The sequence below is a fragment of the Halichoeres trimaculatus genome, unplaced genomic scaffold, assembly GCF_033239565.1.
Source record: "Halichoeres trimaculatus isolate MK-OKI-2021-1 unplaced genomic scaffold, fHalTri1.1 fHalTri1_scaffold_12, whole genome shotgun sequence".
Taxonomy (NCBI): Eukaryota; Metazoa; Chordata; class Actinopteri; order Labriformes; family Labridae; genus Halichoeres; species Halichoeres trimaculatus.
Window position 1 is genome coordinate 17,627,352 of NW_027437190.1, and position 21,159 is coordinate 17,648,510.

Sequence of the window (21,159 nt, forward strand, 5' to 3'; positions counted from 1 at the left end):
TTTCCACGAAAACTGCTCCCCCTGGTGGCTGGCTGCAGTAAAGGTTAAAAAATCCAGCTTTCCAGCCATTCCAGATGGGCTGTGGTCAAACTTTAAAAAATTAATACATCTCATAGAAATGTTTCTCACGTCCAATTGTTGTGGTGATTTGAAGATATTATTTGGCTGTCTTGTATTCGAGTCCTCTTTTTTTCTGAAAAGTTTCGCATTTATTGGTGATACTAATGAAAGGGTTAAAGAGGTTTAAAACAAGGTTTTACGTAACGTTTAACGATGATTGACAGCTGCCGTTCTCGTGTATTTTTTTAGGGATTGTAAAATATGTCGGGAGGTGGAGTCAAGAAGTCATTAGACTCTTGAAAGAAAAAAATAACTATTATATTTGTCACCTAGCTCCACTTAAATTCTCCCAGAATCCCTCATTGCTCTACTGCGCAGACTCTGACCCCAAACTGGCTTCAAAACTGTACAATGATAAATAGCGGAGCCACACTGTCCACTCCATATACAGTCTATGGTCCACCTTCACTTGTACTTGTGCATAAGCAGCCTTATCATGCTGAAGCCCACCTCGTCCACTGTATCAGGGTCTAGGGGGTGTACCTTTATTGAGCACTGCAGAGAGCACACACACTAGTCAAACTGACTGGACTTAAGGGATCAAACCTGCTTTGGCAAGGTCAGGTTGGATTGCGTGATTACAGCGTTGAATATTTGACATCTTTGGTCTCTGAATTAAGTTTTTGAATATTTTTTTATCTTGTCTATGTCTTTATCTGCTTCATGGCTTCTTCATGCAGATAAGCCTCAGGGCAAAGTACTTATTTTATACAGCGTCAGACTGAAAAAAAAGGCTTCACTTTGTCTAATGCTCTGTTTTGTGTCCCAGTTTAAGCACACTTGATAGTATTAGCGGAGCTTGTGTGTGTGTATACGTTTCGCCCCAGGCTACTCTTATGGTCCCTTTTTCCTCTTTGTATATGCATATATGTGTGTATGTGTTGTTGTCAGCGACAGTGAGAGGCCCTTTGTGAACAAGTTGAATCGTGGTGCTCAGTGTCATAAACAAGGAATTTACAGCCACTCAGTGAGAATGGATCATTAAACGAGTGTGTGTGTGCTTGTTGCTGTGTGTGTCTGTGTGAACCACTGCCATTAGACTGCGGGCGTTTAAAAAAAGAAGCTCTTTGTTCCACAGTTACAGCCCGTTTCATTTCATTATCTGTTCTCTGTTTAGTCACATTTTTGGCAGTCATTATCTGTCGTTCTTATTACTATGAGCTAAAAGTCAGCTGGTAATAATCCCATGCTCCAAACTCAAACCAATAACTAACTCCATCGCCCTTGTCCTCCGGGCAGGTGTGCAAGCAGGTAGACAGGCTGACTCAGAGGGGAGAGGAAATCAAAGTAAGCGTCTTGTGCTTTGAAAGCTTTCATAAACACAAATGAAGAAAGACGTTGGCATTGTGGCTGCTTCTCTAACAACTCAGATTTTCTAAAGAGTATAATTTAAATGAATGCATTCACATCACCATATTTAAAGATGTGTCAAGCATGTTAGTACACAAATTGATGCAAAACTTCCTGAAAAATTCCTGCTCTGTTTAAAATGTTTTGACATGTTCTGAAAATACTTGTCTTGTTTTCTATTCTGTCAAAAATTATTGTCCTTACAAAGTTAAGTTTACAACAGTCTGAAAAATAGACATGCTGACTTGTCTTCAAAAGAATCAAACACTGAAGGATTCAGCACTTCAAAAACTCAACAGTCTTGGTTTTTGTTACAGCAGAATGGAATGTTCTAACTCTCTGAGTTACTGGCCTCACCTATCTAAGGAGCATAAAAGAAAACCTTGAAGCCAACACAGTATTTTGTCCTCTTCACTCTGTTCAGTGTCTTCTATCAATCCCCCCTCTTTCCTTTTACACCGTCTGACATAAATAGTAAAGTATTTATCTTATCTGCTGAAGGAAAAGCTAATTTAATACGGCCATTAAGCCATGTTGAAATTTGTATGATGCCATTATGAGTGTTTTGAATAGACATTTAAAACCTTTTTAAACATGAATTTTTTGGATTCTGTACTCAGACGACTACATCGTATTAATCTGTAATCATTTTTCCATCATGGTTTTCACTTCTTTTCATTCTGTGTTTGGCTACAATCATAAAGGATTTAAAACAGCCCCCAGACCTTTATCCCCTCTAAATCCTTGATTTTCACAATCACTTTTAGTAACCACTGCAAAACACACACTGGCCTGTACACACACACACACACACTGTGTAAACAGAGCCATCAGATTGAAATGTGTCTCAGTTCTTGTGTGTTCATGTGCATTGTGAATGTGTTTGTGTATGCTAACTGGCCCCCTGTGTGTTGGCTGCCAGTTTCCTGTGATTTGCGTCTGGCTGCAGCACCTTCTCCATCCCCTCTCCCCTTTCTGCACCGTGGAATAATAGCTCTTATCAACCTCACTGCTGACCTTTACGTAGATTAGTGTTATCCATTGTGACCAAGGAGTAACGTTCAGGGCTTTGGGGAAAAGTAAATTTGGGGTCACAGACTTCTAGATGATGAAGGGAGAAACAATAAGAGCCAGAACAGGCTGAGCTGAGCTGAGCTGAGGTGAAGGATACATTGTTGGGCTACAGATACTGCAGGAACATCTTGGACATCAAGAAGAGATTGATTACTTCTCACCCTGTTCCTGACCTGATGTGACTCTAACATTGAGGCAGGGCTGGACAGAAATAACATTTGGTCAAATGATTCAGTCAAACTGCTGTAGTAAATTAAGGAAATGGGAGCTGCTCCTGTTTTCAGCTTGCAGCAATAAAAGGATTAGATCCTGGGCTGATACGAGTGAAGCTGAGGACATGATTTTCTGCTGCGCTGTGCTTTCAGACTGTTCCTCCTTCTGTGCCAAATACTGACACACAGTGACAACAGAAACAGAGAAACAAAGCATCTCAGACAAGTCAATGTTTTTCTCTTTGTCTGTGTTCTCAGCTCTTACCTTTTGTTGGTAGTGAAGCTGAACTTTTACTGTGGCAGCTGAATGTATCTGAGCTGTGTTACCAAACAAACTCCCCTTATCATTGTGATAAGATTAGAGGCTGTAAACACCTCTGCTTGCATCACACTGAATAAACATTTTTTACTAGTGCTGTAAAAAAAATAAATCTAATTAATTACAAGATTTGTAATTAATTAATCTAATTAATCGCATTTTAATCTCATATCTGCTTAGGGTCCCAAAATAAAGAATTTGAATTCCAGGACATTAAAATTACATTAAAAGACATTAAAAAACATTTTAAAAATAAGGTGGGAATGTATACAACAGATTTTTAGGTACCCTGAGGCATAAGGAACACATGAAAAAAGTTTTATGGTTCTATCTTTACAAAATCTACACAGTCCTGCACCTAAGATAAGCTGATTTGATTTTTAGGACAGTTTTTGCTTCTGTCACATTTTTACTCGATGTTGACTCAATTTTCACTGCAATATGAACTTCTATACTTCTCTGAGGTCAGGAGAACCAGGGCCACAGGCTAAAAACTGTGAGGAACTATGTACAAACCACAAGACAACACAAGTCTTGGATCAAAGGAAAAGTGAAGTATTTTCAGTTTTACATGCTCTGAACACACAAACTGTTGCTCATTGGTGCAGAGCAGCCCCAAGCTGAAACATGACACCAGGAAAATGGAAGCAAATTTTCAAATAATTTTTTAGATTTAAATACAGGATATATATCGATAATTCAGGGCTTGTTTAATGCAGTAAAGAGTGTAGAATTATCTGTTTTTTACAGAATTGAGCTAGAGCAAACGGTTGATTTTCTGCAGATTTTCAAAAAGGACGTGTGAATAAACGCGATGTGGACGGCAGTCACAAATCACTCTTGCTTCCCTCCCTCCTGTTTAAAGCATGTTGCTGACGTCACGTGTGATATATTCAGGGACCGTAGGAAATTTGAAAACCTGATGAGAACACTTCTTTTTTCCAAGTAGGACACACGGTTTGTAAATACCCGACATTTAAAAATAAGTGCGTCTTTGAACGCCCCGCTGGTTTGGGATCCAGATTAATCTGCGTTAATTTTTACAATCTAATTAACGCGTTAAAATGACAGCCCTATTTTTTACATGTCAGAAAGTGGCTGCATCTTACAACCATTTTCACTTTTACCTTCCTTTTATAGTTAGCTTTCCTCGCCCATACAACCATTCAGCTAACTATCTTAACGATGGTCTTTCATGCGTTTAAGTAAACTCAAACTGAGCACACTGTGTATTTTTAAGCTTCAGGCTTTGGCATGTTTGGTTTAACAATAATCAATAATAATAATGATAATTTTTCCTGACATGCCACAGACAGTCACATGAACAGTCTCTCTGTTTTCTCCACTTCCCTTCACACACACTTTACCCGACAATCCAACCAGATATGTCTGCACCAGCTTGAGACTCCCATCCAGACTCTAATATCAGCGCCTCTGGGGTTCATGCTGTATTCACTGCAGATAATTTTTCCGTATCACTCCCTCATCTTAAAAGCAAAATACACAAGGCACATAACCTTGCTCTACTTGACTGATTTTCCATTTTGTTGCTCGTTGGTCAATGATCTCATCTTTTCTTTTCTGTGGAGTTTCGTCTCCCTGTTGAGCAGGAGTGAAAATGCCTCATGCTGGAGCAACAAAGGAGGGAGAAAATGTGCTGATGCGCTTCAGAAAAGTGGAGTTACAGAGGAGTAAAGAGTGTTTACACAAGGGTTTCTGATCACGTATATATGTGTGTAGGATTGAGGGGATGCATGATTGCACAATATACACACACACTCTCTTGATTTTACACTTAGCGCACATTCAACACATACAAACACATTGGCCTCCACAAAGAAATTCCCATTTTCCTTTTTCTATTTCAATCCCAGCACACATGATCATATGCAGACGTGTTCCCATTCACTCAAACACACCCACACACACATACCCACACCTCCTCTAGCTATGTACCATGGTGGCCTTTCCTGCTGTTTATCAAACCAATGTATGGGTAGTTTTCAGCTCCACTGGTCTGAACATATTATTCCATCTCCCTCTTCCCCACTGCTTAACACACAAACACACAAATACATGTCTGACAACACACACACACACACACACACACACACACACACACACACACACACACACACACACACACACACACACACACACACACACTATACACTCCCTCTACCCACTCTTCTTCCTACTCACTCACCAGGAGAGACTTTGCTCCCCACAGTAAATCCAAAAGATTGATGTGTCTCCTTGGACAAAATGAGATTGTGTGTCATTACAAGGCATTACACTACAGAACCCCTGAGTAACTGAATTAGCCCAGTATGTCATGGGCAAACACACACACACACACACACACACACACACACACACACACACACACACACACACACACACACACACACACACACACACACACACACACACACACACACACCTAATAGTCTTACAGACTATTTGCCTAAACCAGTTTCTTACACATTTTCTTCTTAGAGGCAAATGGTCAAAGTCGTTGAGTCAGAACCATCAACCAAGAGATTAGGCTTTTCTTCTGTTACTGTCACATTAAAACATCTCTTTCTGTCTTTCTGACTGCATGTGTGTGTGTGTGTGTGCATCTTCGGTACAGCTAAATTATCCGTACAAGGTCATAGTTTGTGATTTAATTTTACTTTAACAGTAAACACACATCGCTTTCCAGGATGGAGATGCTCTTGGCTTAAATGTCAGGTTGCTATTGTCCACAGTGATTTGGTTTAAGTGTGCTGGAGCCGTTGCCCTTGTCAGAGATAATCTTCCGTTTTTACATAAAAAAGTAACCGCTCTCATAAACTTTGTCATAATGCTGGAAAAATTTGACATGGCCATCAACTACCCCTTCTAATCTCATCAATTTTGTTGTTACTGAAGCAGCAGATTTTGTAACTGATCTAATGTTTTCTAATTTTTACTCATGAGATCACAATTTTGATGCAGTGGGGGCTGTCCCAATTAGGGTTGCCACCTGTCCCGTTAAATACGGAATAGTTTGAATCAGTACGGGACACGATTTGTTCCATATTTTCAGTTTGCCTTGAATGCAGCACCATTCTGCCTGAATTGAACATGAGTCCACTTCTGCCTACTAATAGCCACAGTTTGTTTGGTTGATTTTAAGCATGGAATAAGTGCTCATCATTAAGTGGGTTAGAGAAAGCCACAGGAAATCAGAAGTAAACATGCCTGTGCCTGTGGCTGCATCTGCTACTCTGTCCTGTGCCCCTTTGAAACGCAGAAGGATGCAAAAATACAGAAGTTAGTGGGAAAGTTCAAATGACTGGCTACACAGTGCGAGTAAAACAAACTCTAAGGACATGGCAAAATCTTTCGCTGAGTGCTTTCTGTGGTGCATGGTGGCCTGTCGGACAGCATGCTACTGGAAAGCAGAATTACTTCAACCTCAAAACAAACAAATACTAAATGCCAAAATTGCAGTCTCACAGCTCTTCATACCTGAAGCACCTACAGATACAGTAATCTCGTTAATAACTAATAATACATGATCAATGTGGAAAAGTTAATTGTACTACCAGTACATCAACAGTATGCTGTTTTTAAGAAGGAATACATTATTTTTAAGCTACCATAGTTTTTTAGTTGATACATTTTCTTATATAGGTTAATTATCATCAGTGCATCAAGAAAACAGACATTACATTAATACAACATGAAGAAGGTTCATCTGATATTGATAGTACCATTCATGTTTTAGAGAAAACAACAGAACAGGACGGAAAACATTAAAAAAAAAATGTTTTAAGTTGCCATGAAAATTCATGTTAGCACGATTTGCAATGCAAAACTTTAACTAATGCAACATAACTGAAACCTTACCACAACTAGTGACCCACTCTACTATTAGGCCATTGGTGTTCGGGCTGGTACTTGTGGTGTCCCTTATTTTTCTGCCTCAAAGGTGGCAACCATTGTTCCAATACTCACACCAAGGGGCCGGGGTTTTAGGGTGAAACACAAAAGATTGTTGCGTTTCAGCCTTGTGGAACGGCGTTTCAGCCGACCAAAAACGCAAACTTTTGAAAACGGCCTCCAGAGTGGGATTTTCCTGAAACGCTGCCGACACTGTTGTCGTGTAAACAGTTAGCCAGCGTTTTCAGAGGAAATGCTGCACACGCCCATACAACAGGACAACAGTACCATTGCTACAATCGTAGTGAACTACCGTGTTGTGCTTGTGCTGCTGAATCTGCTGTATCTGCTGTATCTGCTGACTGTCTTTCAACAAAATGTGCATCTTTTGCTCCACTTTTGAACTTAGTATTCCCCAATACACCAGATGTAAATGCATTTTTTTTTCACTGCGTTCTCACAGCGTTTTAGCGTTTTCAGATGAAACGTTGTCATGTAAATGGGGCTTTACACACTTAGCTGCTTGGCATGTGGGTTGTGCTTAGTTTACTTGCTGTTTAAATACTTAGTCTAAATCCCACAAGATTGCTGCTGGATGCCAACAAAATCAAATTAATGTAGCAAAGTTGGTTCAAAGATATAAATGTTACTCTGTCTCATTTGAGATTTATTAATTAGAAATAAATAATACTAATAAATATGCTAGTAACACAGAAGGCAGTGGGTGGTTTTTACAGGTTAATCAGCTGGCCTGAAAGTCTTACTCCAGGTCATTTCTGTGTAACACGATGGTTTTAGTGTGCAAGGCTGTTCATAATAAACAAACATCGTAGCATTCATTTCCCACCAACAATGGGCTCACTGAGCTCAGCAGAGTCTGTCTCGAGGTCTGCCCTAACAGACAAAACAAGAAGTTGTAAAAACACTCACAGGCCCTCTGCAGACATGGGGCTGTGGTAACACACACACACACACACACACACAGTCTCTCACTCTCACGTGCTGTTTCCCTCTAGTCAAAACAACAAGCTAGGCAGCTATAGTAGTTTGAGAACTCAGAGGTCAGCATGTGACACTTCCAAAAACCACACACACAGAGTTACAAGCACACACTTACACACACTAACACACACTCTTAAACAGATCTTTTTTAGTGTGGGGAACTTGAACGCAAGACTAAATGGCATAATTCAAGAGGTCACACACACAGGCTGCATTGAACCCGCAGATGAACAGATCCCAGCTGCCTCAGGACATACACACATGGGTCTACTCACAGATGAACAGAAACATGGAGAGTATGGGCACACACCTGCACACATATCTGATGTACACACTTTCAAATGTGAAAAGTCCACCTGTAAACCAAAGAATTGCTCCTATGTGTCCACCAAAGTCTTTCCAAAGCTTTGTTTTAACCAGAGGGAAACAAATCTGTGACACCCTGAAAGTCATAATGAGACTTCAAGAGAAACTTCACTGTTTCAGTCAACTCTTGAACTTTCTGTGAGCCTTCTGTGAAAAGCCACTGAAAGATTGTGTGACCTTTTTTGGACTTCTAAAATCCAAGCACCATTTCTGCTGTGCTGTTAAACTTTGATTTTAAGCTCTTTTTTTTTCTTTTTTTTTTAAAGACATATCCAGCACTATTTTGCTGCTTGGTTCATATTAATGAATTGTCAGTCTGTCACAAGACTTATGTGGGGTTTTTACTGGATGATTAAGTTAGAACATGCAGGCACACTTGCATAGACATTTGTACAAGATGTCCTGGAACACTATTATTCACGCTTTCTTCTGATTACTAACAAAGGCAGACGCTTTGATGCCTCTATCACACTATCAGGACAGTTCTTGCCTTTGTTCCTCACAGTTTGTAAGCTGCTTTTTCTGGGACAATATCCACCCCAAAGATTTTGTTTCATCCAAAATCCCTCACTCTGTATGAGATTCCAAGTTATAGAAATACTTTCAGTGTCACATAGGATCACTGGTGCGCATGCAAAGTTCCTTTTAACTTGAATGCACCGACTCTCACCCACGGCACTGTATCAAGGGTAAACAGAGTTAAGCTGCCAACCTTTCTCTGAATAACTAATCACTCTCTATTCATTCCTCCTAATAGGTCTTTACTCCATTGTGTCAGCGTTCTTTGTTCCTTGACTCCACATTATTTTCCAACCTCCACTTTGACTTTGAGACGACACAAACGGTAAACTTACAGACTCAAGGCTTTGTTCGCTTTCATAATGGCAGTTTTAAGATTTTGTTTGCTCATATACCCACTCCACCCCTCTCTCCCCGTCTCAACAATAAGTGCAATGAATAATCTTGCCTCATAATTTGCAAAGTACTCAGACTTCCCTGCACAGTTTAAGCTTTGTTTTCATAATTGCATCTTCAAGCTTTCACAATAGGAAAATAGGAACTGCCATGAACACGCACACTTACACACGCACACGCACACGCACACACACACATTCTGTAAATGGATGTGTAGACCTCAAATCCTTATCAGCTCAACTCTCTCCCAGTCTGTGTCTTTAAGATTTTACAGAAGGGGGGCCTCTCGAGTGTGCCGTACTGTATTTGTTTGTGAGCATGTGTGTGTATCCAGGGAGGTTTACAAATGTGCAGAGAACCTCAGGGCTTTCCTTTCTTTGTTACCTTTTCAAGGCCACATCCACACAATGGTCTCCCTCTCTTATGCACACACAAACACACACACACACAAACACACACACTGGGGAGGTGGCCTCTCTTGTTGTAACACATTGATGAACTACACTGCTGTCAGGTACAACTGCTGCCTCTGTGGTTTAATTAACTGAGATGAAAGAGGAGGCGGGGAGGACCGGAGTAAAGGAGGGACAGAATAGAGGTTTGATAAGGAAGGGAAATATTTCATTTTGATTTTAGAAGTATCTAAACCTTATGTTACTTCGCCTTAAATTAGCAGCCTGTGTGCGTGTGTGTGTGTGTCTGTGTGTCACATTAGGTGCCTCTGCTCCTCTCCTGCAGTCACTGTCACTCTGAGGGTGCTGACTACATGTCGCAGTGTATTTAGTCTGATGGAGAGGTCGAAACTGCTAATGCGTTGTTGTGATACTGGACAAGTGTTCAGCTGCAACACACACACACACACACACAGTCACACACTGGATGCAAATACACAGTTGCACACACCCAAACAGGCCACTGACTGTCTCTTGAGATTAATGTTGGTGTGATCCACTCAGCTGGGCCTGATCACATTAAGATGGATGGACCCCCTGGTGGTATGTCTAACTCTGAGTGTGTGCGTGTGTTTGTGTGTGTGTGCGCACGCATGGAGGGCCCCATCTGTCTGTGTTTTCTCCACAGCTAGGTCCTGTGACCTAGCTGCCATCTTTAGTGCCCTCATCTCAGATAAGCAATACTCTAAGAGGGAGAGATGGATGGATAGAGAGATAGATAGCAAAGTTATTTTTTGTGTTATGTTTTATTTTCTTTCCATAATGACATTTGTGACATTTCAAATCGATAATAAAAACATTGTAAGAATTTTAGTGGTTAGTTAAAAGTTCCATGGTATATTTTACTCTCTAAAACATTTCCAAAAACCCTGGGGTTCTTTGAAATTTGAAGGATAACATCCTTTAATCATGCATGATAATTATCATCAAAACGCTCTCACACTGCTTGCTCATGATGCAATCTTCTCATGTAGATGTTTAAAGTTGCATAAATTCGAACCACTATCAAAAGCCCACTCAGTCTTTCACCCAATGAGGTCTTAACCTCTCTGCGGGGACGTCTGTTAAAACACCACTTTGATCTTAGGATTATATAAAACTGTGAAACGTAATGTCTTTACACATTCTCAGAAACAGTTTTTCCTTAGACTTTCTCTCACCGTCACACACTACTTTTCCCAGAGCTTCTTCCAGATCAAGTCTGATGTCAGATACGACCCAGGCTTCGTGACCTTGAAAATTGTGTAAACAGGACAACGTTCATGTCTGTGGTCAAGCAAGAGTTTGTGTTCTTGTCCTGTTTGTGTTGAGCCTCTGGGAAGCCCCTGTTATTCTCCACGGGTCTGTTGTACACTGACAGGGGGTTTCTGCTCATTATATACAACTATCTGAGTTCAAAGGCTGGTAGTAGCTTCCCTGGATAACAGCATTTGATGGTTATTTATCATTACCAAGATGTTTTTGTCACAGCCCTGAGTGTTTTGATCCCACAGAGAAGCAGTTTATAAACTGCACCACTTGGTGAAGAACTTTTGATCTTATGTGGCACAAGCTTTCATAAGCAGAGTTGCGTTTGTAGACGGTCATGTTATGAACTTTTAAGTAGCTGTATCATCGCCATGTTAGTTACAGTTTGGTTGGTTATGTTCTTTCTGAAAACAGTTCTTTGTAGGCTGTACTTTACCTTGATGATATTTTCTATGCTCTCTAACATTAAAGGTACAAATGTGGCAAGTGTGGCTCAACTGAAAGTTAAATTCAAAGGTAGTTCTAGATTTTACTTTAGATTCTTACATGACAGATGATGTTTAGGAAAGTGGTTGTTTTGCAACGTAGAATTCCACCATGGTGAGACACAAGTGACCCATCACCGCTCACAGGGTCATGTCCTCTCTGATGGGATTCTACTTTGCATAATACCTGCACATGATCCCACTTAACCAAGATACCAACTTTAGATACAAACAAGTTAAAGTCAAGTTCTAATCGAGCAGTGCTTCATTATTTTGAAAAGTGGTTATGTATACAGTAAAAAAAATCCTAATTTCACAGTCAATTGTTGCCCCCTTGGAACTGGTATATTTCCTTCAGCTTCAGTTTGTTTGTTGTCTTTTTGATTTTTTCATGTGTTTATTAACTCACACTAGTTTGTTTAGTTTTTCTCTTCTCTTTTTTCCTTTGGTGGTGATTGGTCAGCCAATAAACACGAATCAGCATTTTCTGGCTCTCAAATCAAGTAAAGATAACATTGAAAGTATCATCAATGACATTTAGCTGGTTGGTAGAGTTGAAATATAGGCTGTGCTACAATGATCATTATGTCTAGGACAATATGCTATACTCACGATTTGAGTCTGTTACGATTTTTGGGGTGCCACTCTGATTTAAATTGCGATTCTCCAATATTCACGATTTTTGCAATTCTTTGCTTGCTTCCTTAACACCAGACCATGTGAAAAAGTTAAATGATGATGATAATGTCTACAGACTATAGCAGGAGCCATATTTTCGCAATTAAGTGCACATCATATGAGTCAGAGAGATAAATTTTGCCCTTTGCTGGAGGAAAGTAGTAACTTTTCATTCCAGTTTATAAACAAAGACTGAAATGAAGGACAAAGAATCCACTCCAAAAAAATCTTGATATATTGTACAATAATTTTCCCCCACCCCTAATGTTCACCAGTTTAGAATGGGAACAGAAGAACTAAAGTTGTTGAATGTTCTGGAGCTTACACTCATTTGTCCTTGAACAGCTATTATAACAGTGTTTTTGCTAATAAGAACACATTCAGATGATAAATATTGGCAATAAAGTAAAAATAAACACTTTGATAAACTATTTTGTACCTTTCAGAAGCAGACATTTTAAAAAGTGATCCTTATTACATTTTTCAAGGTATGGTCTTATTTTCCCTCAACATTTGAACCCCACAAACTCACATTTGGGTAATTACAAAGTGAGCCTTGTGTTTGACAAACAGTATGATCCTGATTGTCACTCCAGCTATTGACAGAAAAAAACATTGAATTCAAAGAAACTTCTGTGATGACAGTAATAGTGTATATTTTTAGCCCAGTGTGACAAATTAGAGATCAGAAACGTAAATATAAAAAGCATTTCAACAGTGGGCCCCATTCTTCTATTCAGCTGTGATTTAAAGACAACTCTTTACAAGAAAAGCCCCTTTCATCCCAAACAAAGACTCCTCAACAGTTGATACTTGGGCATGCTTTCAGATCTGCTGTGAGCCAGGGTTTCTAATTTTTATTTTTCTGCTCCCTCTTCATGGTCAATTTGAATTACTTGTAGTAAAACAAAAACTGCATTGAGCTGGATTTTTCCAATGCTCGCCTTGGTCTAAGGGACAGCTGTCCATGGTTCATTCAGAGCGTACTGGAGCCCATATAAACAGTTTAAGATAAAAAGGACAGTGTCTTTCCCCAGTTTTGCTATACTGGGAAATCATGCTCCAGCTGATGTCATCAAGGACGTTAAAAAAATGGTGTCCTTTGTCTGCCATGACTTTTCAGATTCATCTACAAGCAACAGTGCAGTTTTTTCACATTGAAACGTGAAGCACTAATTTTAATGGTTTTAGGGTTTTACTCTGATTTAAAATGCTCTGTGGTTTTATTGAACACTTTGATAAAAAAAAGTAAGTAAATGATTTTATTGCTTTTTATGGCCCAATGTTCAGCAAATGATGCAAAATTTCACACTCTGTTGAAATATTAACTTGTTCAAATGGATAATTAATTCACATCTTCACTGTTCTTGATGATGACTGAGGAGCCTTTCTGGTTTCTAAAGGCAGTCTTCCTTCATTTAATGTGTTTTTTCTGTGTTTCATCCAGGTGCCTTAACGCATGTACCTACTGTAAAACTAAACATGCCAGAGGGGACCTGGCGAGCTATCCAATCGAAGAGCTCGTTGAGAGAGCCAGACAGTCTTTCCAGGGTAAGTCCTAAATCTTTCTTCCACACGATTACAAAACTCAGAGACACTCAAGGCGTTGGACCATACAGATAACTGAATGCCTGATACATACACTGATCCATGCTCTTCAGAACTTCATAGTCTGCCATAGGACTACTGAAGGTGCGAATATTTGGTAGCTTGGTTTTTGATGCCAGATGAACAGCTGTCGTGTCCTGGCATCTGTTCGGTTCAAAAAGAATCCCAGAATCCCCTGCAGCACAGCAGGCCATTTCTCTTTGAGTAGTCAAGGGCAAATCTCCCACATTGTTTACACAAATCTCAAGAAGCATTTCCCTTCATGCATTTTATTAACTGTCGAATTTTTTCAAGTTATCTATCGGAGACTGAGTCTGAATCTAAGTTATTCATCCAGTTAACCAGGCAAAGAAAATCTAAGAGATAAGTGCTTTCATTTATCCTTCGCAATGATGTGAGTACACCATCTCCTCTTCCCTGCTCCCTATGCTATTACAAACCTTTTAACTTTATGTCAACCACTGTGTTTGGGTCCTCATGCCTGGAGTACTATACAACCAAGCTAAGGTCAATCGTCTTGTCCTATTAACATTTCATAGCTCACTCACATCATTAAAAGCAGTTCAACTTGAAAATGTGATCATGAATCTTTTAGATAGCTGCTTTTATAGTCCCTGATCAAAGCAAATGTTTGATTTCTCAGTGTCAGAACATACATTAAGGCCTGTCAAAGGTATGAAAAGGTATGAAGAGGTTTTGAAAAAGCTTGATGCAGGCTTGGCCTTCCTCTACAGAAATGTAACATAAACCCTAATTTGATATTTCTGATTTAACCATTCATTCCATTAATACATGTTATGAACCGAACTTAGGTTACAGCTGGAAAGCCTTGAGAGAATTTGGTGTAGCAGATTGGGCCTTTAAGGTTTCATATAAATGCACAAACTCACTATAAGCTAACTCAAGTGCTGACTCCTTTTAGAAATCATTCTAGTGCCAGAGGAGAAAAATAGATTGAATCTGTGTACTCTTCACAACATTTTTTTTTGTACACCACCACACTGGTCCCCTTAACTTACTCATATTAATAGGGATGTCCCGATCACCTTTTTTCTTTGCTCCCGATCCAATTCCGATTTTTTTATTTTGAGTATCTGCCAATCCCAATATTTCCCGATCCAATCTTTCAGCAATGCATCAGGTAAAACGAAAAGAAAAGAACTCCTACAAGTTTTCCTTTGAGTTTTTTTTATTTTATTTTATTTAAATGAAGGTATCATTCTAGCCAACATGGACATAGATTTTTTTCTCCACTTAGTGCAGCATTGGATCAACAAAATGAAAATAAAGCTTCTCAGTGGTGCACCACAAGATAACCTTGTATGTGTGTGACAATAAGGTTGCAATTTCTTGTTTGCAATATCGTTGTACTTTTTATAATGGCAAATAAAGTTATATTCTAAAATGAATGATGATGTTCTATTATACACATTTTAATTAAAAACAAGAACTAAGGCCCCAGGCTTTTTCCGATTCTGTCTCCCCCGATCTCCGATCGTTACAAAATGCCCCGATCAGATCCGATCCGATCCCCATCACATGATCGGATCGGGACATCCCTACATATTATGTTTTCCCAAACCTCCTCTGTTTCTGTCTGAGCTTGCCGAAACACAACACCTGTCAGTCACATCATGTGCATGAACACTGCAGGTGCTACTCTTTATGAAATTGTGACAAACCTTGATGGTTGATGACCTGGGGCAAAGAGCACTCAGGATTCAGGTCTCTGGTGTTTCACACTGGCACAAGAAGTTGTCCTTCTAATAAATTGTCCTCAGCATGTTGATACCATAGACTGTATATAGAGTGGACAGCATGGCTCCGCCATTTATCATGGTACGGTTTTGAAGCCAAAATTCCCCCGTCACAGGCGCTGCCATTGAAGCAGTTTGCAGCCAGAGTCTGCGCAGTAGAGACTGTGAGGGATTCTGGGAGAATCTGAGTGGAGCCAGGTGTCAAAAATAATATATTTATTTTTTTCTTTTGAGAGTCTAATCACTTCTTGACCCTACCTCCCGACATATTTTACAATCCCCCAAAAAAACCCAATGAGAACAGCAGCTGTCAATCATTGTTAAATGTGACGTAAAGCCATGTTTTTAACCTCGTATAACTAATAAAAACAAAACTTTTCAGGAAAAACAGGACTTAAATACATGACAGCCAAATGATATCTTCAAGCCACCACAATAATTGGATGTGAGAAACATTTCTATGAGGCGTATTAATTTTTTAAAGTTTGAACACAGCCCATCTGGAATGGCAGGAGACAGATTTTTTTTACCTATACTGCAGCCAGCCACAAGGGGGAGCAGTTTTTGTAGCAACCTAACTTGAAGCCGAGCAAAATGACATCCATTTTTTTTACAGTCTATGGTTGATACAGTTTCTGCTTTGGATTTGGAAAAAAAAAGACTTAAGGAAAAAGCAACTTACTCAACAGTTGTCAACAAACTGCATAACTAATTTAACTCATTTTTGGCAGAATGATAGCACTGCTGCAATGGGCTAAACTCTGACTGTGATTTAGTAATCAGTTGTCGCTTTGACTTAAGAAAAGAGCCCTAGCTTCTTTTAGGTAGTGTTGTCGGTCAAAAAATGGCCTGAGTTAATAGTGACGGCACAAACCTGTTAAATAAAATCAGAAAATACCCTTGACAAGGACATGGCTTTCTAAATCCCATCCAGAACTCTTTAAAACAGCTGCAGCCATGCCACCCCAGTGCCCGGGGGTGAGCAGTCAAGGGCAAACTCACCAGCTGCTGAACCTTGGTGAGTGTGTGTGTATGTGTGTGTGTGTGGGTAAGGTGTATTTATCTGATGTAGCTGACCACTTATGGTGAAGATAAAGCTGTCCTCTACCCTTGTTTGGGAGAAGTCAGAGGTATCACTGTTTTTTGTCAAACCTTTCTAAAGAAGAAAATTCTGTCTTTATGTTGCTCTTGTCACAAACATTTTGTAGACTAAGGCTCACATATTTTACATGTGTTTGTGTGTGTTCTGTGATGCAGGAAACACAAGTGTCAGAGACGGTTAGTTGTTGTTTTCAAATCGGAGAAAGAGGAAGCAGGAGGTCAGCGCCTGTGACTATTTACAGACGGTTGGAATCAGACAGAGATGTATAATGAGAGATAAAGTTCTACTGTCTCACACTTTATGCAGCTGAATCTCAAACATATGAAACACAGGAGTCCTCATTCTATAAAACTAGCAAAAATCCCACCATCCTACTGACTGTTTCTTGTTCCCTGTAACTACACAGACATTATTTTGGTAAACAAACAAGTCATATCTGTGAATCCATAGCTTTGCTAATCTAATCCATATTTTCTGTTACATAAAATTTGTTTCTCTTTTGCTGAACAAATAAAATCATCTGCCAGGTTTTGTAACCAAAGGCCTGCTGTGTTATCCATCAACTATTTTGGTTAGCATTAGAATCACATCACAGCAGTGCAGCAGAGCGCCTGTGTCTCTCCCTCTCACTCTATTAGCCACCTTTTTCTTATCTCAAACAAAATGAGCCTCACAAATAGGCTGAAATTTGATTTGCTATTTGATGTCTCTTGAATGAAAAAGGCTGAAAGTATGAATGCTAATTTTGATGGGCCAGTCAGCCAGCATTGGGGGTATTTGACTGGTTTATCGCAGAGAACTTTGAAAGGATTTATGGGATTTATTCAAATGCGATTTGAGGTAAATAGCTCTCCTTCCATCTAGAAAAAAAAGAGGGAGTGAAAGAGTGCACAGCTTTTAAAATAATCTGAATTATTCAAATGTATGAATGTATAATTCTTAACATCAGAGAGGCTGGTTAATATATGCAGGTAATGGAGGCTGGGGATGTCATAGGAAATGATAACATTGTGGGCGTGTGTGTGTGAGTGTGTGTTGGGTTCATATGCTAAGTTTTGTGAGTGAAAGAGGCATGCTGGGAAACTGTGATTGGAGTGTGGGTTGGTCTGTGCGTCTATAGAGACTAGTGTGTCTCAAAGTGTGTGTGTAATAGTCAGAAGTGGAGGAATATGAAACCATATTTCTTTGGGTGAGCAGTCCTGGCGAGGGTATATTTTTCATGAGGTGTTTTCAGTAGATTTAAGGTAAACATCGTCTGTCTACCAGCAGTCTATGGACTAACCAATCCCCTGTTGCTCTGCTCACTTTCCTCCTGTTCTTTGATCCAAACACTTTCTGATCCTGCTCTCATCATCAAATCTGAAGTCTTTTCTTACTTCTTTAGATTGAATGTGTCCGTATATTGGCATGAATTAAAGCAAGTAAAGCATTAAAAATTAGACAGGGTTGTTAAAAGGAAAGAATAACACCTCTTAAATAAACACCGTATAGAGGAGTACTACAAGTTAAAGTAAAATCTCCATGTTTTCTTGCTCAGAGAAGTCGAAAGCATTTTTTTCAGTCCACCACATTTCCAAAACAGCACCTCAAGGTTTGAATTATACCTGAAAATTGTAACTTTTTAAATTAGTTGCATTATTCCACAACCTTCAGGGCTATAGCAAGTGGCCAGTCACAAAAACCTCTATGTCAAGACATCTCTGTTTGTACACTGGCATCGTTTACAGTAGAGATAGACCGATTATCGGCCAGGCCGATATTTGCCATTTTGAGGCATAAAGACATCGGCCTTTTTTTATTAATCCGACAGCCAATAAAAAAAACAAATTTTCAACTGTGTTGTTGCTGCTCTGATGCAGCAGCTCCGCTGTCTTCAGTCACTACTCAGCACTTTCCCACCCACAGTACAGTCTGATTGGTTACAAGCAGAGCCATGGCTTGGGAAAGAGCCAATCAGCAGTGCAGTTGTTACAGTTAGTACAGTTATTGCAGTTACAGTGAAATTTTGGAAAACTTTATTTACTGTAGAAAACTTTAGCTATTTATTTTCTTAAGTTTAACTTTATAAAACATGCTGCTAAGACTGGGATCTGTTTAATAAACTCATGCTTAAAGGTATTTGAATGAAGTGTTGGAGTTTGTATTGGTTAAAATTTTAACACCATTATATTTACTTTGACTGCAAATTAATATCGGCTTCAAATATCGGCCTCCTTGACTGCAAATAATCGGTATCAGCCCTGAAAAAAAACCCACATCGGTCTATCTCTAGTTTACAGTCTACCCATCTACTTAAGAGTTGGAGTTAAGAGAAGGCTTGCAAAACTTCATTTATGTCTTCTTTCCAAATGAAAATACATTAGAAATGTTTGTTTTAAATCAGAATTAACAATATGTCCACTAGAGGGCGTTACTCAGAGTTGAAGTCGAGTCAGTAAAGAGGAATCAATAGTTTCTGACAAACATGTTAGTAAAAGAGGTATTCATTAAAAGAAATAGATGTTTCTCTACATGTTTCCTCATTAGGGCTCTAACAGAATATCCGTTCCCATCAATCCTCTTTTGGTCAGAGTGCTAGGTTCTTGAGCACCACAATGATATGCAACTCTTTAAAAAATGATGTCAATCTCTACTGTAAAGTACAAATTTTCCACAATCATATTAAAAAAAAATGCAAGCCTTATATTTTAAAAACAAGATAAAAGCGTCTGTCATGTTCCTAATTCTGTTGCATGAATACTATGCACAGCTCTGCTGTTTTGACTAATATTTTTGTGTTAAATGTTCCCCTGTGCAGTAAAGGGCAACACAACACCACAAGATATTTCAGAGAAAAATAATCCCAAGAGATGGATTATTTTGAGTTTTATTTATAGAGTGGGTTAGATACAACATGATAAATATTGATTTTTACACCCTTATTGACGGTTTAACATTTGAGAGTTTTGGTATGAAAACTTTTTTTTGATTGGCTTTTTTCTTTTCTTTTTTATTGCATTGGAGACATAATAATAATAATAATAATAATAATAATAATAATTATAATAATTATAACTATTGGAATATATAGCTACCCAGTTGAGTGAAGAAAGAGGCTGAAATTAGAAATTCAGCACGACACATGGTGCTGGTCAGTCTAAGTGATGTGATTGGGCTGTGTACCAGGGAAAACATTTTTTTGTGGGGGTCCCAAATCCTCACTGTGGCTGTCACCTTGTCGTTTTCAGCTGTCAGCAGTGTGTGTTTGAAATGCCCCGTCTAAAACAGGGCGTGACGCTTCAGAGATGCAGACACACTGCTCTCAGTCCCACATGACACACCACATTAGTGTGTGACATGCACGTTGACAATCACATCACAGCTTGATTTTTGAGCTCCAGAGAGTTGGCGTAATGACAACACAAAACAAAAACCTTGTGTCACCAGTAAGGGCTCCTTTCTCGACAGACAGCTTGTGTTTTTTTCCAGATACAAAGCTGCCTCTTGAGCTTTACTTTAAGGAAAGAGATGCTGGACATTATAGATGTAAACAAGAGCTGCTTCCATATGCAACTGGCTATGCAATTTGTTCTGATAAAAACATGCAATGTAGGGAAATAAACCCACACATTTTAGATACATCTGGTTTTTCTCTGATTCTGCACAACTGATGGCATCAGTGTTGAATACAGATATTAGCAGAAATGACACTACTCAGTTTCCAGGCTCCAGCTGGATGACATATGACAGATAACAACACGTACACAGACAGATACGTTGGCTAGCTTGCTGGGCTAGCTCCAACATATTTGACAGGTGTCAGCTCCTGTTTGCCTCTGCTGATTCCACAACACAATACAAAGACAGACGAGGCTGCTGAAGTTTGCCAGGGCCTGTTATCCATGGGCCAGTGGATCATTCAGGTTAGGAGAGAATGGGAGTGAGGTATGAAAGGGAGTTGAGTATTTACATTTGAGTAACACCTAAGACTAAACACCAGGAGGGGTATGAACTGTGTCATTTCTAAGAGACTTAGAGGCATTAACTGGATCTTAACATTCAACATTAAAACCCCCAAAAGTTCACATCTGCCTCACATATGCTATTTGTATATGTTACTCTTTGCATTCATTAAGCAGAAGACAATGAAGAAGTTTAAAGGGAAAGCTGAGTCCTAATTTGTCTTGTATTGATTGGGAGATGAAGAAGTGGAAATGGAGACACAGAGGCAGACAATCAGATAGACTGAAATATTGATAGGACCACATTGATCATTGTTGAGTCACCAGCACCATCAAAGTGCGTCTATTGAAAATACCATGTGGAAATGTGCTGAGCATGCAAGCACTAACACAAATTTCCTGTGTGTGTGGAAGCAGTCAAATTTATTACCCTCTGGGAAAGCTCTCGCAGAGAAGCTAAAAATGGATTTTCTGAATCTCCTCCAGGCCGATAAGTTGCTGATATTTTTCACACAGACAGAAGTTCCTCCATGTGCGCTCTTCTGCACTGAGAAATAGTTCAGACTTCAGCAGCAGTTTTCATTTGGCTGTCGTACAGGCAACAAAGTCAAAACAGAC

The 21,159-nt window shown here is 39.4% G+C and overlaps 1 protein-coding gene across 2 annotated transcripts in view; it reads left to right on the forward strand.

The window, feature by feature from the left end:
* The window catches only part of cdkal1 (CDK5 regulatory subunit associated protein 1-like 1), a 260,221-nt gene that overhangs the window by 102,684 nt on the left and 136,378 nt on the right, over nt 1–21,159 (forward strand). For both annotated transcript variants that reach the window (XM_074682552.1, XM_074682553.1), the window contains exon 8: nt 13,581–13,684. In XM_074682552.1, the coding sequence (XP_074538653.1) occupies nt 13,581–13,684 (104 nt within the window). The remainder of the gene's footprint in view (nt 1–13,580; nt 13,685–21,159) is intronic.